This window comes from Sceloporus undulatus, chromosome 2, assembly GCF_019175285.1.
Source record: "Sceloporus undulatus isolate JIND9_A2432 ecotype Alabama chromosome 2, SceUnd_v1.1, whole genome shotgun sequence".
Lineage (NCBI taxonomy): Eukaryota > Metazoa > Chordata > Lepidosauria > Squamata > Phrynosomatidae > Sceloporus > Sceloporus undulatus.
This window is the reverse complement of record NC_056523.1, coordinates 297,436,620-297,456,067: the sequence shown is the minus strand read 5'-3', so window position 1 is coordinate 297,456,067 and position 19,448 is coordinate 297,436,620. Positions and strand designations below refer to the sequence as shown.

The 19,448-nt window shown below is 38.2% G+C and overlaps 1 protein-coding gene across 1 annotated transcript in view; it reads left to right on the top strand.

Moving 5' to 3' along the window:
* The window catches only part of ZSWIM6 (zinc finger SWIM-type containing 6), a 136,240-nt gene that overhangs the window by 89,481 nt on the left and 27,311 nt on the right, over positions 1–19,448 (top strand). Inside the window, exons 5-8 of the mRNA XM_042455092.1 lie at positions 12,355–12,534; positions 14,873–15,049; positions 15,300–15,446; positions 17,993–18,139. Coding sequence (XP_042311026.1) covers positions 12,355–12,534; positions 14,873–15,049; positions 15,300–15,446; positions 17,993–18,139 — 651 coding nt within the window. The remainder of the gene's footprint in view (positions 1–12,354; positions 12,535–14,872; positions 15,050–15,299; positions 15,447–17,992; positions 18,140–19,448) is intronic.

Genomic DNA, 19,448 nt, shown 5'->3' with positions numbered 1-19,448 from the left:
ACTGTCCTTGTCTGTAGTTCAGTTAGTTCCTGGAGATTGCAACTTGCAATATCTCCTTAACTGTCATGTGTCAAAAATTTAAATGTAAGTTGTTTCTGGGCTGATGAAATGAAAAACATTTTTATTTAGTTGGTAACGGGGGGAAAGATTCAGCTTTGTGACTGTATGTGGGGATCACATTTCTGCAAGGCTGTGCTTTGGAATTAAATGCTGAGTGCTACCCAATGCCAAACACAGAGAAGAGGCTCAGTTTTGTCAGCAAATGGGATCTGCAAGTTAATTGGTATTTTCTACAGGCTCCTGGCTGTGATATGAAATTGGAAGCCCTTTAGCCACATGGATAATACAGGGACTGAATACAAATGTCACATGTCACTATTGGGACCCACTGAGAGACAATAGCGCTCTCCACTTGAACGCTGCACCATTACCGATCATTTAAATATGGGGATTATGGTTTTAAACTAAAAGCCCCATTTGCCTTTTAACTGCAATTTGAATGTCCTCTTAGCAAAAGCTAAGTGACAAATTAAATGAAAAAAAAATCTTCATTTTTTTCAAAAAAATCCAGTAATGCAAAACAACCTTTTATTGCTTCTCGTGTGCCACGAATAAATCATTATACTTGTCAACTCTAAACCAAGCCATAATTGGCACAGTTACTGTTATCAAAGTGGGGGCTACTCCTGTGACAGCTTAATAAAGCTGAAACTGTTAAATTAAATCTTTGATGCTTTATCTGATGAGAGCAGTCAAGTAGAAGAATCTGAAACTGGTATCTGTGCTCTGTGGAGTGATGGAGACCAACAACTTGTCAACACGTAGATCACAGGATCAGATATGTGTTTTTCAGATCTTCGATTATTGTTTAGCCTATTCTAAGATTTCCTCTTATTTTTTAGGAGTGAGGAAGCATTGCACAAGTCTTGTATTTCAAAACAAATGTTTCAGCTCCCCCACCTCATATTGGACATTCCCAGATTCCCATATTGGACTTATGTATAAACAAGGGAACTCTTAAACTGTGAATCCATTATCAAGTGGCTGTCTGAGCATGAATGGAGAATGTTTACAGCAACATTCATACTTAATGTGTAGCAGAAATGGAGTAGAAATGCCTAATGACTGTCTGCTTAAATTCCTTAGCTTTTGTTTGCCATTACTAACTTGATCAAGCTTTGGCCTTTCTTTTGCTTTACTGAATTGATGGCAGTTTGCCCAAGTTTCACAGGGAGTTTCATTTTATCTTTCCTGAACAGTAGTGTTCTTCAATCAGAGTTCATCAGATTGTCCTGCTCCTTGCAGTGACTGCTCATTGATTTCTTCCTGAGGTTCTTGTAAGATACTTACCTTTTTGAAAATGAAACTTGCAAAACACTTATACATTGGCCCAATTCAGACAATGGGAAACAGTGGCAAGCCATGAACAGATTTCAGCACTATTCTTTCCTCTTTCACATATAAGGAGAGGAGACTGGAAACAATGCCTGTGTGAGAGGAGGAAAGAAATGTTATTGAAAACCTCAGAACAGGTTTTAGTAGTAGTAGTAGTAGTAGTAATAATAATAATAATACATTTTATTTATATTCTGCCTCTCCCACAATAATCAAGTAGTCATACGTATTTGGGAAAACTTTAGACCTCAACGAGTTGTGAGAACATTGTTGTATGTGACACACTAACATGAGAAACAGGCTTTGCTTAACATAAAGAGGCATCAATATTCATGTGTGGAAAGAGTTAAACCGATAGGATTAGAGGACTGCATTAGCTCCCCAGGAAACGTAGAGGACCATACCACGCAATCCTGGGAGAAAATATCCCCCCAAATTTATGCCTCCTATGCTTCCTAGTGGGCATGTTTTTTTTCAACAGGTAATGACCCAGAGGTTAAATTCTGAGTCCCTTGTTGTGATCCATAGTGCACTGAGGGAGAAAAATCAATTGAGGGAGTGCTAAGGACCTCAGTTACAGCTTTGGCAGGGGTGGGGGGCTCACACAGGCCAGACTTTCCCCCACTCCTGTTTTAAAGCTTCCTCTGCCAGCTTAAATACATCCCAAAATCATTCTGTAGTAGACATTAGTGCTAAATAATATAAGTATATATACTAAATACCAAGATATACAAAAACCTAATATTAAAGGTGAAATAAAACTAATATATGTGAAGACGAAGGCTTTCATTGGCGGCATCTATAGTTTTTTGTGGGTTTTTCGGCCACATAGCCAGAAAAACCCACAAAAAACTAAAAATAATATAGTATCCGGGGAGGGGGGGGCAACTCCTTTCTGGGACCCGCCCCATGTATGCAAAAAACTGCAGGACCTAAATTCAAGAATTGGGAACATCAATCTGTACTGCACAATGGAACTTTTCAAGCTCTTTTTCTGCATATAAATTACATGTAAATTATACTTGTACAAGGAGTCCTGTTGGCGCAGTGGTTAAATGCTGGTACTGCAGCCACAACGTTGTAAGTTCAATCTTAGAGGAGCGCTTCAAGGTCCACTCAGCCTTCCATCCTTTCATAGCTCGGTAAAGTGAGTACCCAGCTTGTTGGGGGCAATTGGCTTACATCTTGTAAACGGCTTAGAGGGTGCTAGTTCACTGATAAGCACTATAGAAATGTATTTGCTATTGCTATTTAGTTATATATCAAATGTAATTTCCATTTGATTTTGGTAAGAAGGGGTAACTATTCAGAATGAAGGGTTTTTCTTAAACTTTTTTTTAAATAAGCATTGAACAAGTTACATTGTTATCCTTGATTAAACTAGAGCTGAGGTATAGAGACTGAACCATCTAAAATAGGTCTTCTCTGTCACTTTAGAAAAAATTCAGAGCATGCAAGTTGTTTAGAACAGATAACCTGTTTCACCTCTTCTTCAGCCTCCATCTTCTCAAATGTGCTGATAAGGGCTGGGGGCCCTTGCAGAGCTGTGTGGGAAGTGGTGCTAAAGACTGCAAGTGGAGAGGAGAACCAGCAAAAACATTCATTCTTTCTGCCAACTGAAGTGTCCAGACTAGAACTCCACTCGGGGAATGCTCTAATTGGTGTGCATAATCTCTAGTGTCAACTCCTTGTATATTCCATGGCATGTACATGAGCCCTGATCAGTAATTAAAGTTAACCTTAACTATGGTGTTATCCATGCTGTTGAGCTTTAGGGAGTTGCTTAATTGGTGTCTCTGTGTAGTATTTGTATTACTTACAGTTTTAAGGGTCTTCACTTAACTTACACAATAATGGCTACAGTTTTTAGACCCTTGAGTCTTCTGTGCCTTCTCTGCATTTGGTCTAAACCCTCAGTGTATCTGAGGAAGTAGACTGAAAATTACAAAAGCTCATAGAATCATAGAGTTGGAAGAGACCGCAAGGGCCATCCAGTCCACATACTGCCAATTTCTTTCGGTTATTCTCCAAGGTGCTACTAAATGTCTCTGCATACTGATTCTACAAATTAAAACAGCTATATCTTTGAATTCGGCATTTGGTCCAATTGTTTTCTTCTCTCTATATATATGTGGTTTGATAGTTTTGACACAGTAGCTACTATTTATTATTTGCCAGTAAAAATCACCCATTTAAAAAGATTTGAGCAGAAGATATTCTGTTTGGTGTAACAAATTATTTGTCCTGAGCCAAGTCACATACGGTTGTAAATATATGTAGGATTGGGAAGAGCCATTGAAAACTGAAGCCAGGGAGATATATTGAGACATATTCCACACATTGCTGAGCAACTGATTTCTGCCTTTATGTACATTCAGTAGGGGCCACAGGCAGTCCTGGTTCTTTTCATCAATGTATGTGTTATCATAGAATCATAGAGTTGGAAGAGACCGCAAGGGCCATCCAGTCCAACCCCCTGCCATGCAGGAAATCCAAATCAAAGCATCCCCAACAGATGGCCATCTAGCCTCTGCTTAAAGACCTCCAAGGAAGGAGACGCCACTACACTCCGAGGGAGTGTGTTCCACTGTCGAACAGCCCTTACTGTCAGGAAGTTCTTCCTAATGTTGAGGTGGAATCTCTTTCCCTGTAGCTTGCATCCATTGTTCCGGGTCCTGTTCTCTGGAGCAGCAGAAAACAAGCTTGTTGTGAAATGACTGAGTGCTACATTTAGACTTCACACATCACCTAAAAATGTATGGAGGCCTTAAGAATAACTTGAGCTTGGTAGCAGTGACGAAAAAGAAAAAGAAGCCCAGGGCAGGATTCGAAGGCACAGAAGACTACAATCCTGGGTCTCCTTCTTGCACTGACTGAGAATCTGGGAATGTATATATATGCTGGATAGTCATAGCTGTTTGATACTACTTTAACTATCAGGATTAATTTATAATATTCTTGTTAGAGAGCTGTAGTGCTCTCCCTTGAGCTACAATATTACAGTTATCTAGAGAAGATTTCTAGGTGCCTGATCAAACTGCAAATCCAAGAATGGTGTAGGATGGAATCAGGACAATTCAAAGGGTATCAGATTGCTATAATTGTAGTGTAAATACACTATGATTGAGACTCCTTTCTGTTCTGCCTTCAGTTTCATGGCAAAAAAAAAAGCAGGAAATAAATATAATTGAAGAAATATGATAATGTTGAATGGACAATTCAGAGTACCATGAGTTTTTTAAAAAATATTTTTATTAATATTTTAAAACTTCCACAGGATAATACACAGTAGAAAAAGATAGAAAAAAAGAAAGAATAACACAAGAAGAAAACACTAAAATGAAAAAAAAGGAATATTTACTTCTGACTTACTTACCAATGGTTATAAATTATATGAAATTCTATTTCCCATACACAATAATGTTTCATGTTTCTACCTCAAAATTAATCCTACTAATAGTCAAAATCCATGGTTAATACTTTATCTTTTTGCTCATGCAATAAGATAATAAAAGGTTCCCAATCTTTCTTAAAAGTTCTCAAAGGTTTCTCTCTCAATAAGTTGGGTAGTCTATCCCAGTGCTCCCCAAAACTCCACCATGTTGGCCAATAGTCTGGGATTCTGGGAGCTGAAGTCCAAAATCCCTTAAAGAGCACAGTGTGAGGACCACTGGTCTATCCATTTCTGTCAAATTTGTTATCAAGTCATCATGCATTGGGATCTTGGAATTTTTCTCTTTCTGAGCATATAACAACTTTGCTGTGGGAATCATATATTGTAGCAGTTTTTGGTATTTCTTCTCTATCTGGGAGGAAATCCAGCAGCCCCAATAAAAACACTTCTGTAATTCTATTTTGAAAATTCTCTGGATCATAGTGCAAAACTGCTTCCAGTATTTTCTTGCTTTCTCACAAGCCTGCCACATGTGATAAAAAGTTCCCATTTGATGTTCCCATTTCCAGCATAAATTCAATACACCTTTATGCATTTTAGACAGTTTTTCAGGAGAGAGATACCATCAGTACATAATCTTATAAATGTTCTTTTTAAAGTTATAACATAAAGTAAATTTCTTATCTTTAGGCCACATCGTTTTCCATTGTTCCATTTGTATATTATACTGTATATACTCATGAATAAGTCTAGAAATTTTAGTCAAAAAAGTGACCCCAAAAATCTGAGTAGACTTATCCATGGGTCAATGTAAGTATTGTACTTTAACTCATTATATGACAAGGAACCATTCCCTGGTAAAAAGCAAGAGAATAATCTGTCCTGGAAGCACTGACTTCCCTCTACTCTCTCTTCAATCCATCTTTTAATATGAGCACAAACTGTTATGCCACCTGTAATTCTGCAAGTTCTTTGGTATTGTTTTCCTTTGCTTCATCCTTTTGTTACATGGCCCTAAATTTTACCCTCGACTTATCCATGGGTCATATCAAAATCCGTAATTTTTGCTCCAAAACCTGCCCTCGACTTATACATGAGGTCGACTTATAGTCGAGTATATACGGTAACCAAAATTTTTAGCTTATTTTGTCATGCATTCTTTAACATGTTCATCCTCCATTTCCAATCCCAACAGCAATTTATACATTTTACCAGATGTTTGTCATCTGAGCATAACATTAACTCAACCTTGGATTTTTCCAGTTCAAAACAAATATTATTTTGTCCATTTTAAGTACTGTGAGTTTCTAATGATGGTTCTTTAACAGTTGGACAGTAAGGACCTTTTTAGATCTACTGTAGCTTTTCACACATTATCCCCCACCCCCAGGAATATTTACAGATGGCTATTCCTGGCGTTCTGAACTGATTGCCATAAGTATTTCCTATATCTGTGTAACTATTTACAAAGCTAAAGTAATCCCTTAGTGTACACAGACTACTCCCTGCTGACTAGATTAAAAAATAAGAACCATTTCCTGTTTGCCATAGAATAGGTGTAACTATTAAAATATATTGTAGGCTTTAAAATAAAAGAAAGACCACACATACACAAATATGCAAAAACACTCATACAGTGGGTGTTGAACTATTGAATACTGACCAGTGTCCTGCTTCTCTTACTGCAAGCAACTAAAGAGTAAAGAAGATGTGTACAATAAATAATTTGGACCCAATGCTGTTGCTGTACTAAGTTAGTCTGTATCTTATAACTGATTTTATTAGAGCATCACTCTGAGTAAGATTGTCAGTGTATTTAATTGGTTTGGGAATAGTTTTCACCTGGATCATCACAGGCCTGATTTTGAATTTTGGGACACTGTTCTTGTAGCAGTCATATACCTTAAACAGAAACATATGATGTATTGATTCTTCATTTGGAGGATGTGACAGTAGATTGAATATTAATCCCCAATTCCATAGAAATATGTGAAGCAATTGATAAAGGAAAGGCTAAAACCACGGGGCTTTTTTAAAACTCATCCTAGAGGTTCCTTTATCCATTGACAGGGCAGACTTAAAACAGCACTCTCTTTTTTGAGCAGAAGAAAAGCTTTAAGGTGGGCTCTGTGCTGTGTGTCTTTGTTACATCCAACCTCCACCACTGTGCACCGACTGTAGCTTATGGAAGGACCATAATTCCCCCTTGCCATCAGTGCTGCAGGTAATCTATTGCATTAATCAGCCAGCTAGTGTGAAAAGCATGGGGAGTGATTATACTATCATACACAATACAGTCGGCATGAAGCACTTGTCAGGACCAATACATCAAAGTTTAATTCAGTAATAGAATGAATTAGAGCAAAATACATAGTAAGCACTCCTGTGGTGCCCTAGTCACAGTAAGAATCTCAAGAATACGAGCATGCACTACAGAGGCACATTCACTGCAATTTTTATTCATGAATGTGCTCTATCAGTAAAATTTGGTTTTCCTACAGTGCATTTCAGGAAGAATGTGCAGCGGGCTACTGTAGTTCTTGGGACTACAGATTATTTCATTCTATGTTGATGATACCACTGGTTTAATTAGATTATTCCCAATAGGGTTTCTGATTTACACTTAGTTCTAATAGATCTCTGGTTGCATGGACAGAACTAGTTTTGGTTGTAACTGGAAGCAATTGCTTTTGAAACAGAGTAAGAGGGGAAAGGAGAAAGTACTGACATAGATGATAAGTCTTCCAAGCTGATCAGACTCCCTGCCTTATCTTTTAATAATTTTAATAATTTTTAATAATGTGATAACTAATTGCATATTATACCTAGTTTGAAACCTGGACTTGCACAACCTGATTATAAGATGAGCCTTATAAGCTTTGCTGCAGACCTGTGGTTTTCACAATGAAAAGGATAAGGAATTATTTTCCAGTAACGTAGTGGCATAAATGATTTTTATGGGCATATGGCAGGAGTGAATTTCATTCTTTCCAGACGGGTTCTTCACAAATCCTGTGTATGCATCATCCTTGAGATACAGACACGTGTTATGAGTTTGTTCTTTGCAGAACTTGCAGGAGACATCTGATATTTGGGCTCAAGTACATGACTGCTTATGCCTAATGAAGGTTATAGTATTTAAAGTGATTCAAGATATTTTTTTGCTCATCTGAACTTAACTATCACTTTCCCAGTTATATAGGAGACAGTGGAGAAAGTTCCTGTGTAGGACTATCCCAGCATGTCAGATTAGCATAATATAGCTCTACATGTAATAAAGAATGGTGCAAAAGTGTACCATTGTCTTTTCTGTTTTAATGTAGACTTGTATATCTGGAAATGGGTCTTTTCCATGCAGTTAGCACCCTCAATCATATATAGCATTGATCTATGCAGGTAATGCATGTAAACATAAATAAGAAACTTTTGCATATAATGTGCTGAACGTGCCAGTGTTGAGGGCACTGCCAGCAACATAGTTTTGCTTTTTCTCTGCAGACACGTGATTTTGCTGTGCTTGGAGAGAGCTTGATTGGAACATGGGACTGTTAGTTAAATAAATAGGCCTCTCATTAGGTCTGATGTGGCCATCATGTTGCAAGCAGTTAAATACTTTTGGGCTACAACTCCCAGTACTCCCTAATTAGTATGACTGATGACTGGGGGATTCTATGAACAGTGGTCCCAAATTTTTTCTGATCTCTGAAATACGTTTCAGGCCCACATGGATATGGAATCATATGGCCACTTACTTCCAGATGCCTAGCTGTCCTCTTTTTCCTCTGGGTACAGCTCTGGGCAGGCTCTGGTGAACTCCTGTGCACCAGCTGGACTGCCTTCATTTTGGTAATCTCTAACCCCCAGTCCATTGCAAACTTTATTCAGTATTGCATCAAGCTCCTCAGGCTTTACCAGATATGTTTCTGCAGTCTCAAGCATTGCAAACATATTCTTTTAAAAAACAATAATTTTTAGGAAGTGTGAGCTATATGTCTAAACAGTCTTTTCTGCAGTTGTGAGCAAAATTATTGCACCAGAGCAATATTTCTTCATCTCCCTGTCTCCCAGAAATGTAAGCTCAAACCCTCTTGATAGTTGAGGTGTAGGCGGTGCATCTTTTTGCCTCCAGATAGTCATATAATCCTCACCTAACTGAGCTGTTGCCATTTTCTGAAAATGTGTCTAGCCCAGCAGGAGAGGTTTTTTTCAAAAGTTATTTTTATATACTTTAAGTCTGTTCACTGTGTTGGCTTTTATTACATTAATGCTGTGTTTATTTGACTGATATTGATGTTTTGATTCAGCCTTGTTAGCTGCCTTCTGCACTCTTGGATAGAAAGAGAGGATGTACATTGACCAAAATAGTCATTTCTTTCATTACAAATGAAATTTCTTCAGTGTTACAGGAAACGTACCAATCTCCGAAGACCAATTGAACACGGACCTCTTTTGTGGTTTATGAAACTGATCCATACTGAGAAGCATAGCTATTAATGTGACCTAGCACTTTAATAATGCCACTTTGTATTTATTAGTTGAAATGCTGATGTAAGAAACAAGTTCAGCGTCTGATCTCCAGTCTCTTTCTTTTTACCTGATGGAGGATGAAACATTTCTGTATGGTTGGTCTTTATAATGTTTCTGTTGGAATCAGAGGTTTGATCTGGCGAGGCCACTTTTTATTGAAGGCAAGCAAATGATTGTGAAACTGGAACCGACAATACCTCACTAAGAAGTGACAGTTTTAATATTATTTTCCCTTGTGTGAAATTAATACCAAATTGCAGTCGCAGCATGATGCATCTTCCAATTATCTTCAGGGAAATATGAAATTTGCATATTGGCCTGTGATGTGTGTTTGCTTCTGCATTGAGAAAATTTCATAGCAGGGTGAGTTGCACTGTTGCTAAAGAGAAAGTTTAGATGCGTAACTCAAGAGATCTTATATAAAATTTCTAGCCTGGATCAAATGTCTGTGCTTCTACTTGACCATATTAAAGTTGAGCTTAGTTTTGTCCATCTCAGTGCAAAAACAGGCAAAAGGCAACACATTGTTCAACCCATTTGGTGGTCTTGCTTTAGTGCTACTGGTATTCTGAATTCAACTGTTAACTTGGAAAACAAAAACAAAAAACAAAAAACAGACGAACAAGTTGGAGGCTGAGTTCAGATTCTCCCAGCAAAATGTGAGATGGATCTCACATTTCCTCCTTTGTCATTCCTCTGTACTGAGAAGGAGAAAAGCTGAGACTGCTTAGTCCTTTGGCACTAATAGAGATGAAAGGACTTTCCCCATTTTCCCCAAAGCGCTTAGAAATTGATTATGGAATACTTTCTTTTAGAATGCAGGATGAAATGTTAAAGACGAGGTGTTCGCATGTTCAGATCCCCATTCAACCATGGAAATTCACTGTTTGACCTTGGGAAGGTCAGAAGAAGACAGTTGCAAACCCTCTCTGAACAAATCTTGCCAAGAAAATCCCATGACAGGTTTCCCTTAGACTCACCATAAATCAGAAATGACAACAACAAGAAGAAATGATACACAAATAATGGTCATAGTCCTGTTCTTAGTCCTGACTAAAATGAACTAGAATAGTCAACAGAATTTTACCTATCAGTTTATTCTTCATTCATCAATTGATTGAATAGGTCTACTTTAGATGGAACTAACAAACAGGATAGCAGTGTGGCGCTATCCCACTTTTGCAGTGTCACAAAAGAAGAAATTGCATTGTTTCAAAACAAAAACAGCTTCATTTATATATTGCTTCATATTGAACTAACAGTGTCTATGTAGTTCACAACTGTAAGCTAGTTGCCCCCAACAATCTGGGTATTCATTTTAGCGAACTCGGAAGGATGCAAGCCTGAGCTCTTTTGCTGGTATTGAACTCGCAACCTTATGGTTTTGAGTGAGTGGCTGCAGTACAGGCATTTAACCATTGCGCCACCAGGGCTTCACCTGGCAAGGACTGAATTATCTTAAAATTGGGTAGGTTCCATATTATATAGTATAAAAATATAATATGTATTATGCATCAAAGCAACTGCCTTACAATCGGTGTGTCTTTTGGGCCATTTTTTTGGGGGGTCATTGCTAATGTAGACTTTTTTTTTAGCAGTTCAGCTCTTGAGTAAATGAAATTCATGCTAAAGAAAGCGAGGGAGATGGTTACAATCTGCTGGCTTGCCTTTCTTTATTCATACTGTTTCCTAACAAGGTCATACTTGCATATTGTCAAGAATATACTACTTACTTTTGGGGCTGAATTGCTTCTGGGGACCAACATAATATATGGGAACCTTTTGTTGCAGACTCACATTTATTTTCTTTGTTAGTCACATTTGGCTGCTGCGCCTCCCTCCTTGAAAGGCTGTCATTCATTTTAGCAGATACTGCAGTTCTCTGAAGTGTGTAAAAACTCTTCCTTGATGAACAAATGGAGTGTTGCTAAATAGTACTGGTGGATGTCTTCACCATGCTTGTCAGAAGTCTGCAACAGCAGTAAGACAGCCGATTTTAAAAGCGATATCTTAAAATTGTTCTAGTAGTCCTTGATTTATTCATGCCTCTCTTGGCATGCAGTGTCAAGGATATAATTCCTGCATTGGTTCAGAGTTAAATGTCAGCAGAAAATTGAAATTCTAAATTTTCATGAAGGGTATTTCATGCATAATTGTAGGAATAATTATGAAGCATATTTCTATTTTTTGAAGGGAAAGGCAAGCATTACTGAATCAATATAACTGAATTTAGCAATTCTTTCATCATATCTACAGAAAAATAGCCCAACCCATATATCCTAAATTAACTTGTACCTAGGTAAAGAGAGATCAGAGTGGATTAAATCTTCTGGTTTTTTAAATGAATGTGTAATTCTGACTTTGTGTAAATTGGACGTTTGGGATTTTCCTTGGAATTTTGTTTCACTTTTCTTAAGGTCTTACATAAATTTTAAACTTTTAGTAGGCTGTTCATCTGATTTTCACTTGACTGGTTAGAGAGGGGGGAGGAAGGGAGGGAGGGAGAGAGATTAAGTGCATCTTATTTGGACATCCTTCAGTTAGAAAAGGGCAATACAGATACATTCCTCAGTTTTTCATTAACCAATATAAAATTGAGCTTTTATTTTGAAATTTCATAATCAATTTCCACATGTATGTTCTCTTTTCAGAATCTGAAAAATTCAGATTTACTGAATGTGTAACACAGTATATTAAAAATCAAAAGGACAGATCATTTTGAACTAACTTTTAGGTTCTTTGTAGATATGCATAACATCTTTGTTAAATTCTATAGTTTTGGGTTTTCTTGTAATTATTTATTTCTTCCAAATTGCCTGCTTTCTTACAAAATAAATGTTCTGGTTAGCTCCTTTCAGGAGACTGAAACAGTACTGTGCACGGGTTGCTATTACAGAATCCTTGACATTGTGGTGGCAGACTGGATCAAGTGGTTTTGCAGGGTAACATTGGCATCCATTTATAGACTTGCATTTCCTGTGCTTTTCATAAAGTTTAAGGTAATGTGCCTCCATTGAGTTTTGTGTATCCCTTAATAGGTGCTCTTTGGATGTGTATAGTCTTAAATCCCCATTGCAAAGTGGAACAAAAGGCCAGTTGGCTGAAGCAGCTGAAAAAATGGAACAGTGTTGATGTTTGTCCCTGGGAAGATGGGAACCATGGAAATGACTTGCCCAGTCTAACCCATGCTTTGCCTCAGGGTGTAAATGCAATCCAAGGTGAGCCCTCACTTAATATCCTCCCTGAACTATCTAAAATATACTTTTGTTGCACAGTTGCTTTTTGTTCTCTATTTTGCCCTAACCTTTTTTTTTCATTCCATGGTGATGCTATACTTAGTAAAAGGATACTTATGTTTACAAACAGTAAACACCAGGGTAAGCAACTCTCCCTCCACCCCCACCCTCAGTTGGACTTCAGCTCTCATCAGCTGTAGCCAACGTATACATTGATGGGAGATTGTGGGAGTTGCAGTCCAACATTATCTGGCATATTTTCTTCTGTTCACTCACAGGTACTGAAAACATCTGTGGTGCTAGATGACTTATTGCAATTCTTTGTATATTGATCACCTTCTCAGCTTGGTTGAAGGTTGAAATCCAAAACTTTACTTGCAGAATATTCTGTATGGTATTAAATATTACCATATATACTTGTGTATAAGTTGACCTCATGTATGACTTGTGAATAACTCGAGGGTGAAACCTAGGGGCACTTAACAGGATAAAGTGTGTGTGTGTGGGGGGGTAAAATCTGGTATGCCTCCAAAAATAAACAGAAAAAGATTTCAGAGCTTGAGGAGAAAGACATTCCCACCATGACCACTGTTGCCGTGTTCCTCCCTAAGAGGAAATCTGGGCTGCCTCCATCATAGGCAGTACAGAGCTATGCTGGGCAGTGGGAGAAAAGAACGCATGAGGATGGGGGAGAAGAAGCAGACTGTGGTCAGGATGCAAAGGGAACCTTTCTCTTTTTGGGTCTGGAGAGGTTAAAAAGAGGGGGTGGGGTTAAAATCCAGTTTGCCCAGCAAACTAAAATAATAAACTTAGGGCCGGTACAGACAGGCCAGAATAAAGCTGCTTCGGGTCACTTTGGAGGTATGCTGTTTCAATGATGCATGCGTCCTAAGAGGCCAGAAGCTGCACCAAAGCTGCATTCCAGTCCTAAGGACTGGAGCATGGTTTTGGCATGGCTTCCAGACTCTTAGGGCACATGCATCATTGAAACAGCATACCTCCAAAGTGACCCGAAGCAGCTTTATTCTGGCCTGTCTGTACCGGCCCTTAGAGCTTGATGGGGCTCTGGAAGTTAAAAAGAGAGGGGGCTAATATCTAGTTTGCCCAATGGACAGAATAAACTTGGAGCTTGATGGACATGGGGAGAGTAAAAAAAAAAAAGAGAGAGAGTGGTTAAATCAAGTGTGCCCTACAATCAAACCCTACTTATACTTAAGGCCCAGTGTAAATTGATAAAGTTGATCCAGTTTTTGGGGTCAATTTTTTGAACAACTTTTCTTGACTTGTACACAAGTATATACAGTAAATACTCCATTTCAAGGGCAGTATTCCAGCTCGCACCACATTGACATTTGTTTGTAATTGCTTGCACCTGTTCTCTAGATGCCCTTCCATTGTAAACACAGTGCTAAGTATGACATTAATAAGAGCTGCATGTACCTGGGGTTGGGATGATGTAGTGACATGGATATGTTTGCACTGGCAGCCTCTTTTCAAAAGTTACTAAATGAAATATTAGTAGCTTTTTACATACAATGAATAAGAATTTTTATTGATGCCCCAAAGAACATACAAAATGACTTGAATTAGTTTTATCCCAGAATCCTGAAGTGACTGGGACTCTGAGCACTGGTTGAATATTGCATTTCATAGGGAAAAGCACACTTTGCAAGCTTTCTGAAGCTAACAGTTGCAAGATTATATGAGAGCATTCAGTAGATAACTTTCCACAGCATGTTATTTCTCAGATCTCACACAGTTTCATTTGTCTGATTAACCTTTCTTCTTCTGTTACACTCCCCCCCTCCATATTGATTGCATAGGGATGTCAGCAGTCGTTCTCCTGCAGTGCACTGATAAATTAAAGTCACCATGACAGAGGGAGTGTCTTCCTGCTGTACAGAAGCACATTGTACTTTATACAGTTTGTATGATTTGAAGGAGCACATTTAAATTCAGTTGTAAAGTTTCCTTTGTATAGCAAAGCTATAGCCATGCCTCAGTTTTGTTAGTTTCAATCTGTAATTGCATGGCCTTAATCTACACAAACACACACACTCAGTCTGAACACCTAGTACCATTCTGTACATATACAACACTAAGAGGATGTGTGCTGACTAGTTATAGACTACCTTAGTTTACTATTAACATATCCTGACATTTTTTTTTCAAAGTAATTAGAATGTGTTAAATAAATCTCTTATTTTTGGGGAGTTTGTCATCATAGCAACATTAAGAGACAGGGAACAGGAGGGGATGGGGTGAGTGAAGTGTTGCCATATGATGGAATAAATACTGAAGCTATTTGTTGGCTGGACAGATTCATCAAACAGGTCTCACCGGACAGTGTTCACTCGAGCCATTGAGGCGTGCGATCTCCACTGGCAGGACAGCCATTTACAGCACATTATTTGCAGTGACCTGTACACCAACTACTGCTACCATGATGATGTTGAAAACTCACTCTTTGACTCTCACGGCTGGCCCCTCTGGCATGGTAAGTTTATCAAATGGAAAGACATTTTCATGACTTAGTGCTTTGTTTTGTTTCTGTGGCACTGTTTTAGGAGGCGGGGGGTATGAGAAGAATGACACCATCTGTCAATGGCAACAAATGATCTTTCTTCTTTTTAAATTACTGTTCTTGTAGATTCTTAAACAGACCCCCTTGTATGACCCTCTGTGATAGGTTTACTGCTGTCATGCTCTATTTTTAATAAATTCCTGTCCCTTTTCCCCTCTGTTAGAACATGTGCCTACAGCCTGTGCAAGGGTGGATGCGCTGAGATCTCATGGCTATCCTAGAGAAGCACTGCGGCTTGCTATAGCTATTGTCAATACTTTAAGGAGGCAGCAGCAGAAACAGCAGGAAATGTTCCGGTTCCAGAAGAAAGGTGAATGTGGGCAAGAGGAGGGTAAAGGGCACAGCATGACAAGAGGAGCACTGGAATGGTACCAAAGTGTAATACAGAGCAATAACTGATTGTAGCTGGTAATGAAAGGTGAAAGGGATGAGATAGCTTTTCTGTACTGTCCAGTAAGAGAACAGCAAGAGAATGGTCTTAATGCTGGTTTAGAGCTTTTCAGTTGTGTTCTCAATTTCTTTCCCCATCTAAATACAAAGTTAGAAATTATATAATAACATTATCTTTTTTAAAAAAACATGTATAAAGATATCCGGGGTACAAAGTAATTTGACAGATACTGCACTGTATATCATGTTGAGGTTTCTTCACACTGTATTTACAGATGTGATGCTAAGATTTTTCAGGTGACAGCTGAGCAACTGTGGCAAGTGAGTTTTGAAAACATGTATGTCATACAGATTTTTATCAGAGGTCCAGGATGTTTTGAATGTAAACTTGAGTGTGTATATAATGTCTGAAACAGATGTTGTGGTCAGATTAGCAGTGTAGTTGTGGAATGGGTTTCATCTGTGTTCATAAAAACTAAGGATTGTTGTTGTCATGAAAGTCTTATGGCATTATCTCTTATTTAATTTTTTTAAGGAAAGACTATGCCAAGGTATCACAATAAAAATATAAAATGTAAGCCTCCTTTCTTAAGAAATTTGTGTGTGATCATGGCCTTCATTTGAATTTTGGAAATCTGTTTAGTGTATTTGTACATTCAAAAATTTTCAACTAGACTGCACAAGAACCAAACATGTTGATGATTTTTTTTTCACTTTGTGCATTACTCACATAAATTTGGAATGAATTTGGGTTCTACATTGGAAAGTAACTGAATACACTGTTCTAGAGGTTCCATGCTTATAGCTGCTAAATTTCACCAATAAACAGCTGAAATTGATTCTTTCTCAGTAAGCAAAGGTTAGTTAAATTGGAAGTGCAGAAGTTGTTCACCAGATTATTTCCATGGTTTTAGTCTCTGCATAATCTCCAAAGCATCCTTTATGCTGCCTTCTGCTATTTTCTGTACCAATATTTAAAATTAAAAGCTAGGTGTTTTTAACTAATTAATATTAACAGTCTGAAAGTACCTTGAGCTTCTGATACAAGCAGTAAATTTTGCCTTTGATATATTCTGTGAAGTAGTGTAGGAAATAGACTTTTTAAAAATGTGTATACATCTGTTCTTTCAGGATATTGCTCTCAAAAAATAAATTTGAGCGTGTCTAGATACTTATACATTTGTACTTCGCTTGTCTCTGCTCCATAAAATTTAGCCAATGATCTAGGGCACACAAGATACAGCATATATGTAATTTAAGCTACAGCTAGGTTTTTGTGACTCTTAGGTAAGAAAGCTTCAGGCATTGCTTGTTCCATCATGGCTTATAGTCAAAGCCTCTTCTCACTGTTCCATTCATACTGCTGTTGCTTCCTCCCTCTCTGCCATCCCTCTGATGCCAAATATAGGTACCATAGCTGATTGCCCTTCTGCTGGGATATTGCAAGGACATCTTCCAGTTGGTGCTGGCAGCCACAAAAGGAGTGCATAAAGTTTGCAGTTTAGTTTGCCTTAGGTTCCCTGATGTTGCCATTTTCTCATGGAAAGAATTTTGCATTTCCCAGTTAGATCAGCAGTAGGCCTGAGCTGTTTCCCCCCCTGACATCTCCAGTTGGCAACAAGCACTCTTCTGATCCATGAGCCTCAGCAGGTGCTGCTCTGTAAACATGGACTGTGGACTCTGTTCATAACTGATCTGTTACTTTTTCAAATTAACTACTTTTTAAGACTTTCCTTGTGAAATGTTTTGTTTTGTGTTTCTTTGTTTCAGTTCTACTGGGTTAATTTAGTTAAAATAGTTCTCCTTGTTTTTGTCTGCAAGGAAACTAAAATAGATATCTCTTCTCTGCAGACCACAACAGTATTTCCTGTTTATAAACTCTGCAGCAATGACCCTAAAAAAGAGTTTGGATAGCTCAAGGAGCCTTCCATAGACTGTAGGACAAGCAGTTCTGTTGCATGGCTTATCATGAAAAGCAGTGAAAAATTGCTTTGTTTTTGTTGATGCTCAAAGTTCAGCTGGCTTATGTTCTTCTTCACCACAAAAGGAGGGAAGAAGCTGAATAAAGTGTCTCTTCTCTGTTGGGTGAAGCAGTGTTCAATCATGATGCTTCTGTGGTTAGTCTCGATCTAATGTAGGCGACTGGCAGAGTTCCCCCCACCCATGTGTTGTAAAATGGAACTTGTCCACTAGCCATCACTGTAGCACTGCTCTAGATAATGAACAATAATTCAAATCTTCCAGAAAGAGAGAAAGAACCTCTGTCTGGAAGATCTGGATTCAGTCCCCTGCTCATTTGTGGTTGTTCACTGGTGGTGGATAACTCATTGCTACCTTCTGTTTTCCTGTCTGAAAAGTTAGATTGAATAGGATGACTGTTTTAAAAAATGCAGTGTGTTTTGAATATTAAAAACACTGTGTCATCAGTAAGGCTGTGTGTTTTGTTTTCTGTTTGCCCGGATACAGAACTTCTCCATAAAGGAATAACCAATATAACTAATCTAGAAGGGTGGGTTGGGCACCCCTTGGATCCAATTGGCACTCTTTTTAGTAGTCTTATGGAAGCATGCAGAGTGGATGAAGAGAGCTTCCATGTATTCTCAGATTTCACAGGTAAGATCAGACCATAAGTTAAAATACATACTCTATGTTTGTGTGTATGTGTGTGAGAGAGAAAGAAAGAGAATAAGTATTTAAAAACATATTGTCTCTTTGAATTTGAATTTTAAAGGAAAACTAACATTGGAACTGTTGTTAGTAATCATGCTTACCATATGTACGTGTGTGTATATATTGACCTCTTGTATAAGTTGAGGGCAGTTTTTGTGGGCAAAATCATGGATTTTGATATGACCTATGGATAAGTCAAGGGTCAAACTCAGGGGCATGTAACAAAGGATCTGAATGGAGGGGGAAACACACCACTTCCCTCCCTCCTTTTCCCTCTCTGGACCTCTCCCAAAGGTCATAGTCTGGGCATGCAAAATGTGGACATAGACCTCCAGTATCCCTCCCTTCCCCACAACCTTCCCCATGGCTGATGGCTTACAAAAAAGGATTCACAGATCTCCAGTTTCCCCTCCCTTTTCCACAACCTTTCCCAATGCTGATGGCTTGCAGAAAGGGAGGCAGAGATCTCTTATTTCTTTCCTCTCTCTCCTCTCTCCCTTCTCCACAGCTTTCTCAAGGCTCACAGAGAAGTATTATCATATTGACCTGTATATATGTCTACCTAGGATTTTGGAGCCCATTTTTGGGCTTAAATTTTTTGACTTATAGATGAATATATATGGTAAATGAAAATAATTTTTGATTTAAATCTTAAGAAAAGGGATGTTGAAGATGCATGTGAGATTGATGGGTTTATGGTTTGTGTTGGAGTGGGATTAAGGATTTAAGTTTACCATTAGAATGTAGAGACATGCCTCATAACAGGTCAGCTGTTTGTTCACGTAGCTCAGCTTTCCTTCCAAAGTCCAGATACCTTGGACTTCAGCTCGCACAATACCTTACCATAGTCTATATTAATTGAGGTGCATAGGAAACATGACCTTGCTAATGGTATTTGCTGTGACTGGCAGTAGCTTTAATGACTCAAGTTCGCAATTATACCTACCCTCAATGTTTTCTTAACTGGAGATGCCAAGATTGACTCTGCAAATCTTGTCTTTTGCAGTTGGTGTTGTTATTAATAGTTTTAATAAAAATACTTAACATTTGTATAGCATTTTCATGTTTTCATAGAACTAATCTAGTCACAGTCTTCACAACAACTTTATAAAATACAGTATCATTATCTCCTGTACTACAGATGGGATGAATGAGTAAAGTTAAGAGATAGCAGTTTGCATAAGACAACTAGTGTAATAATAGCAGAGGTGGAATTCAGCTATCTATAGATAATAGCATTGTGCATGCTGAT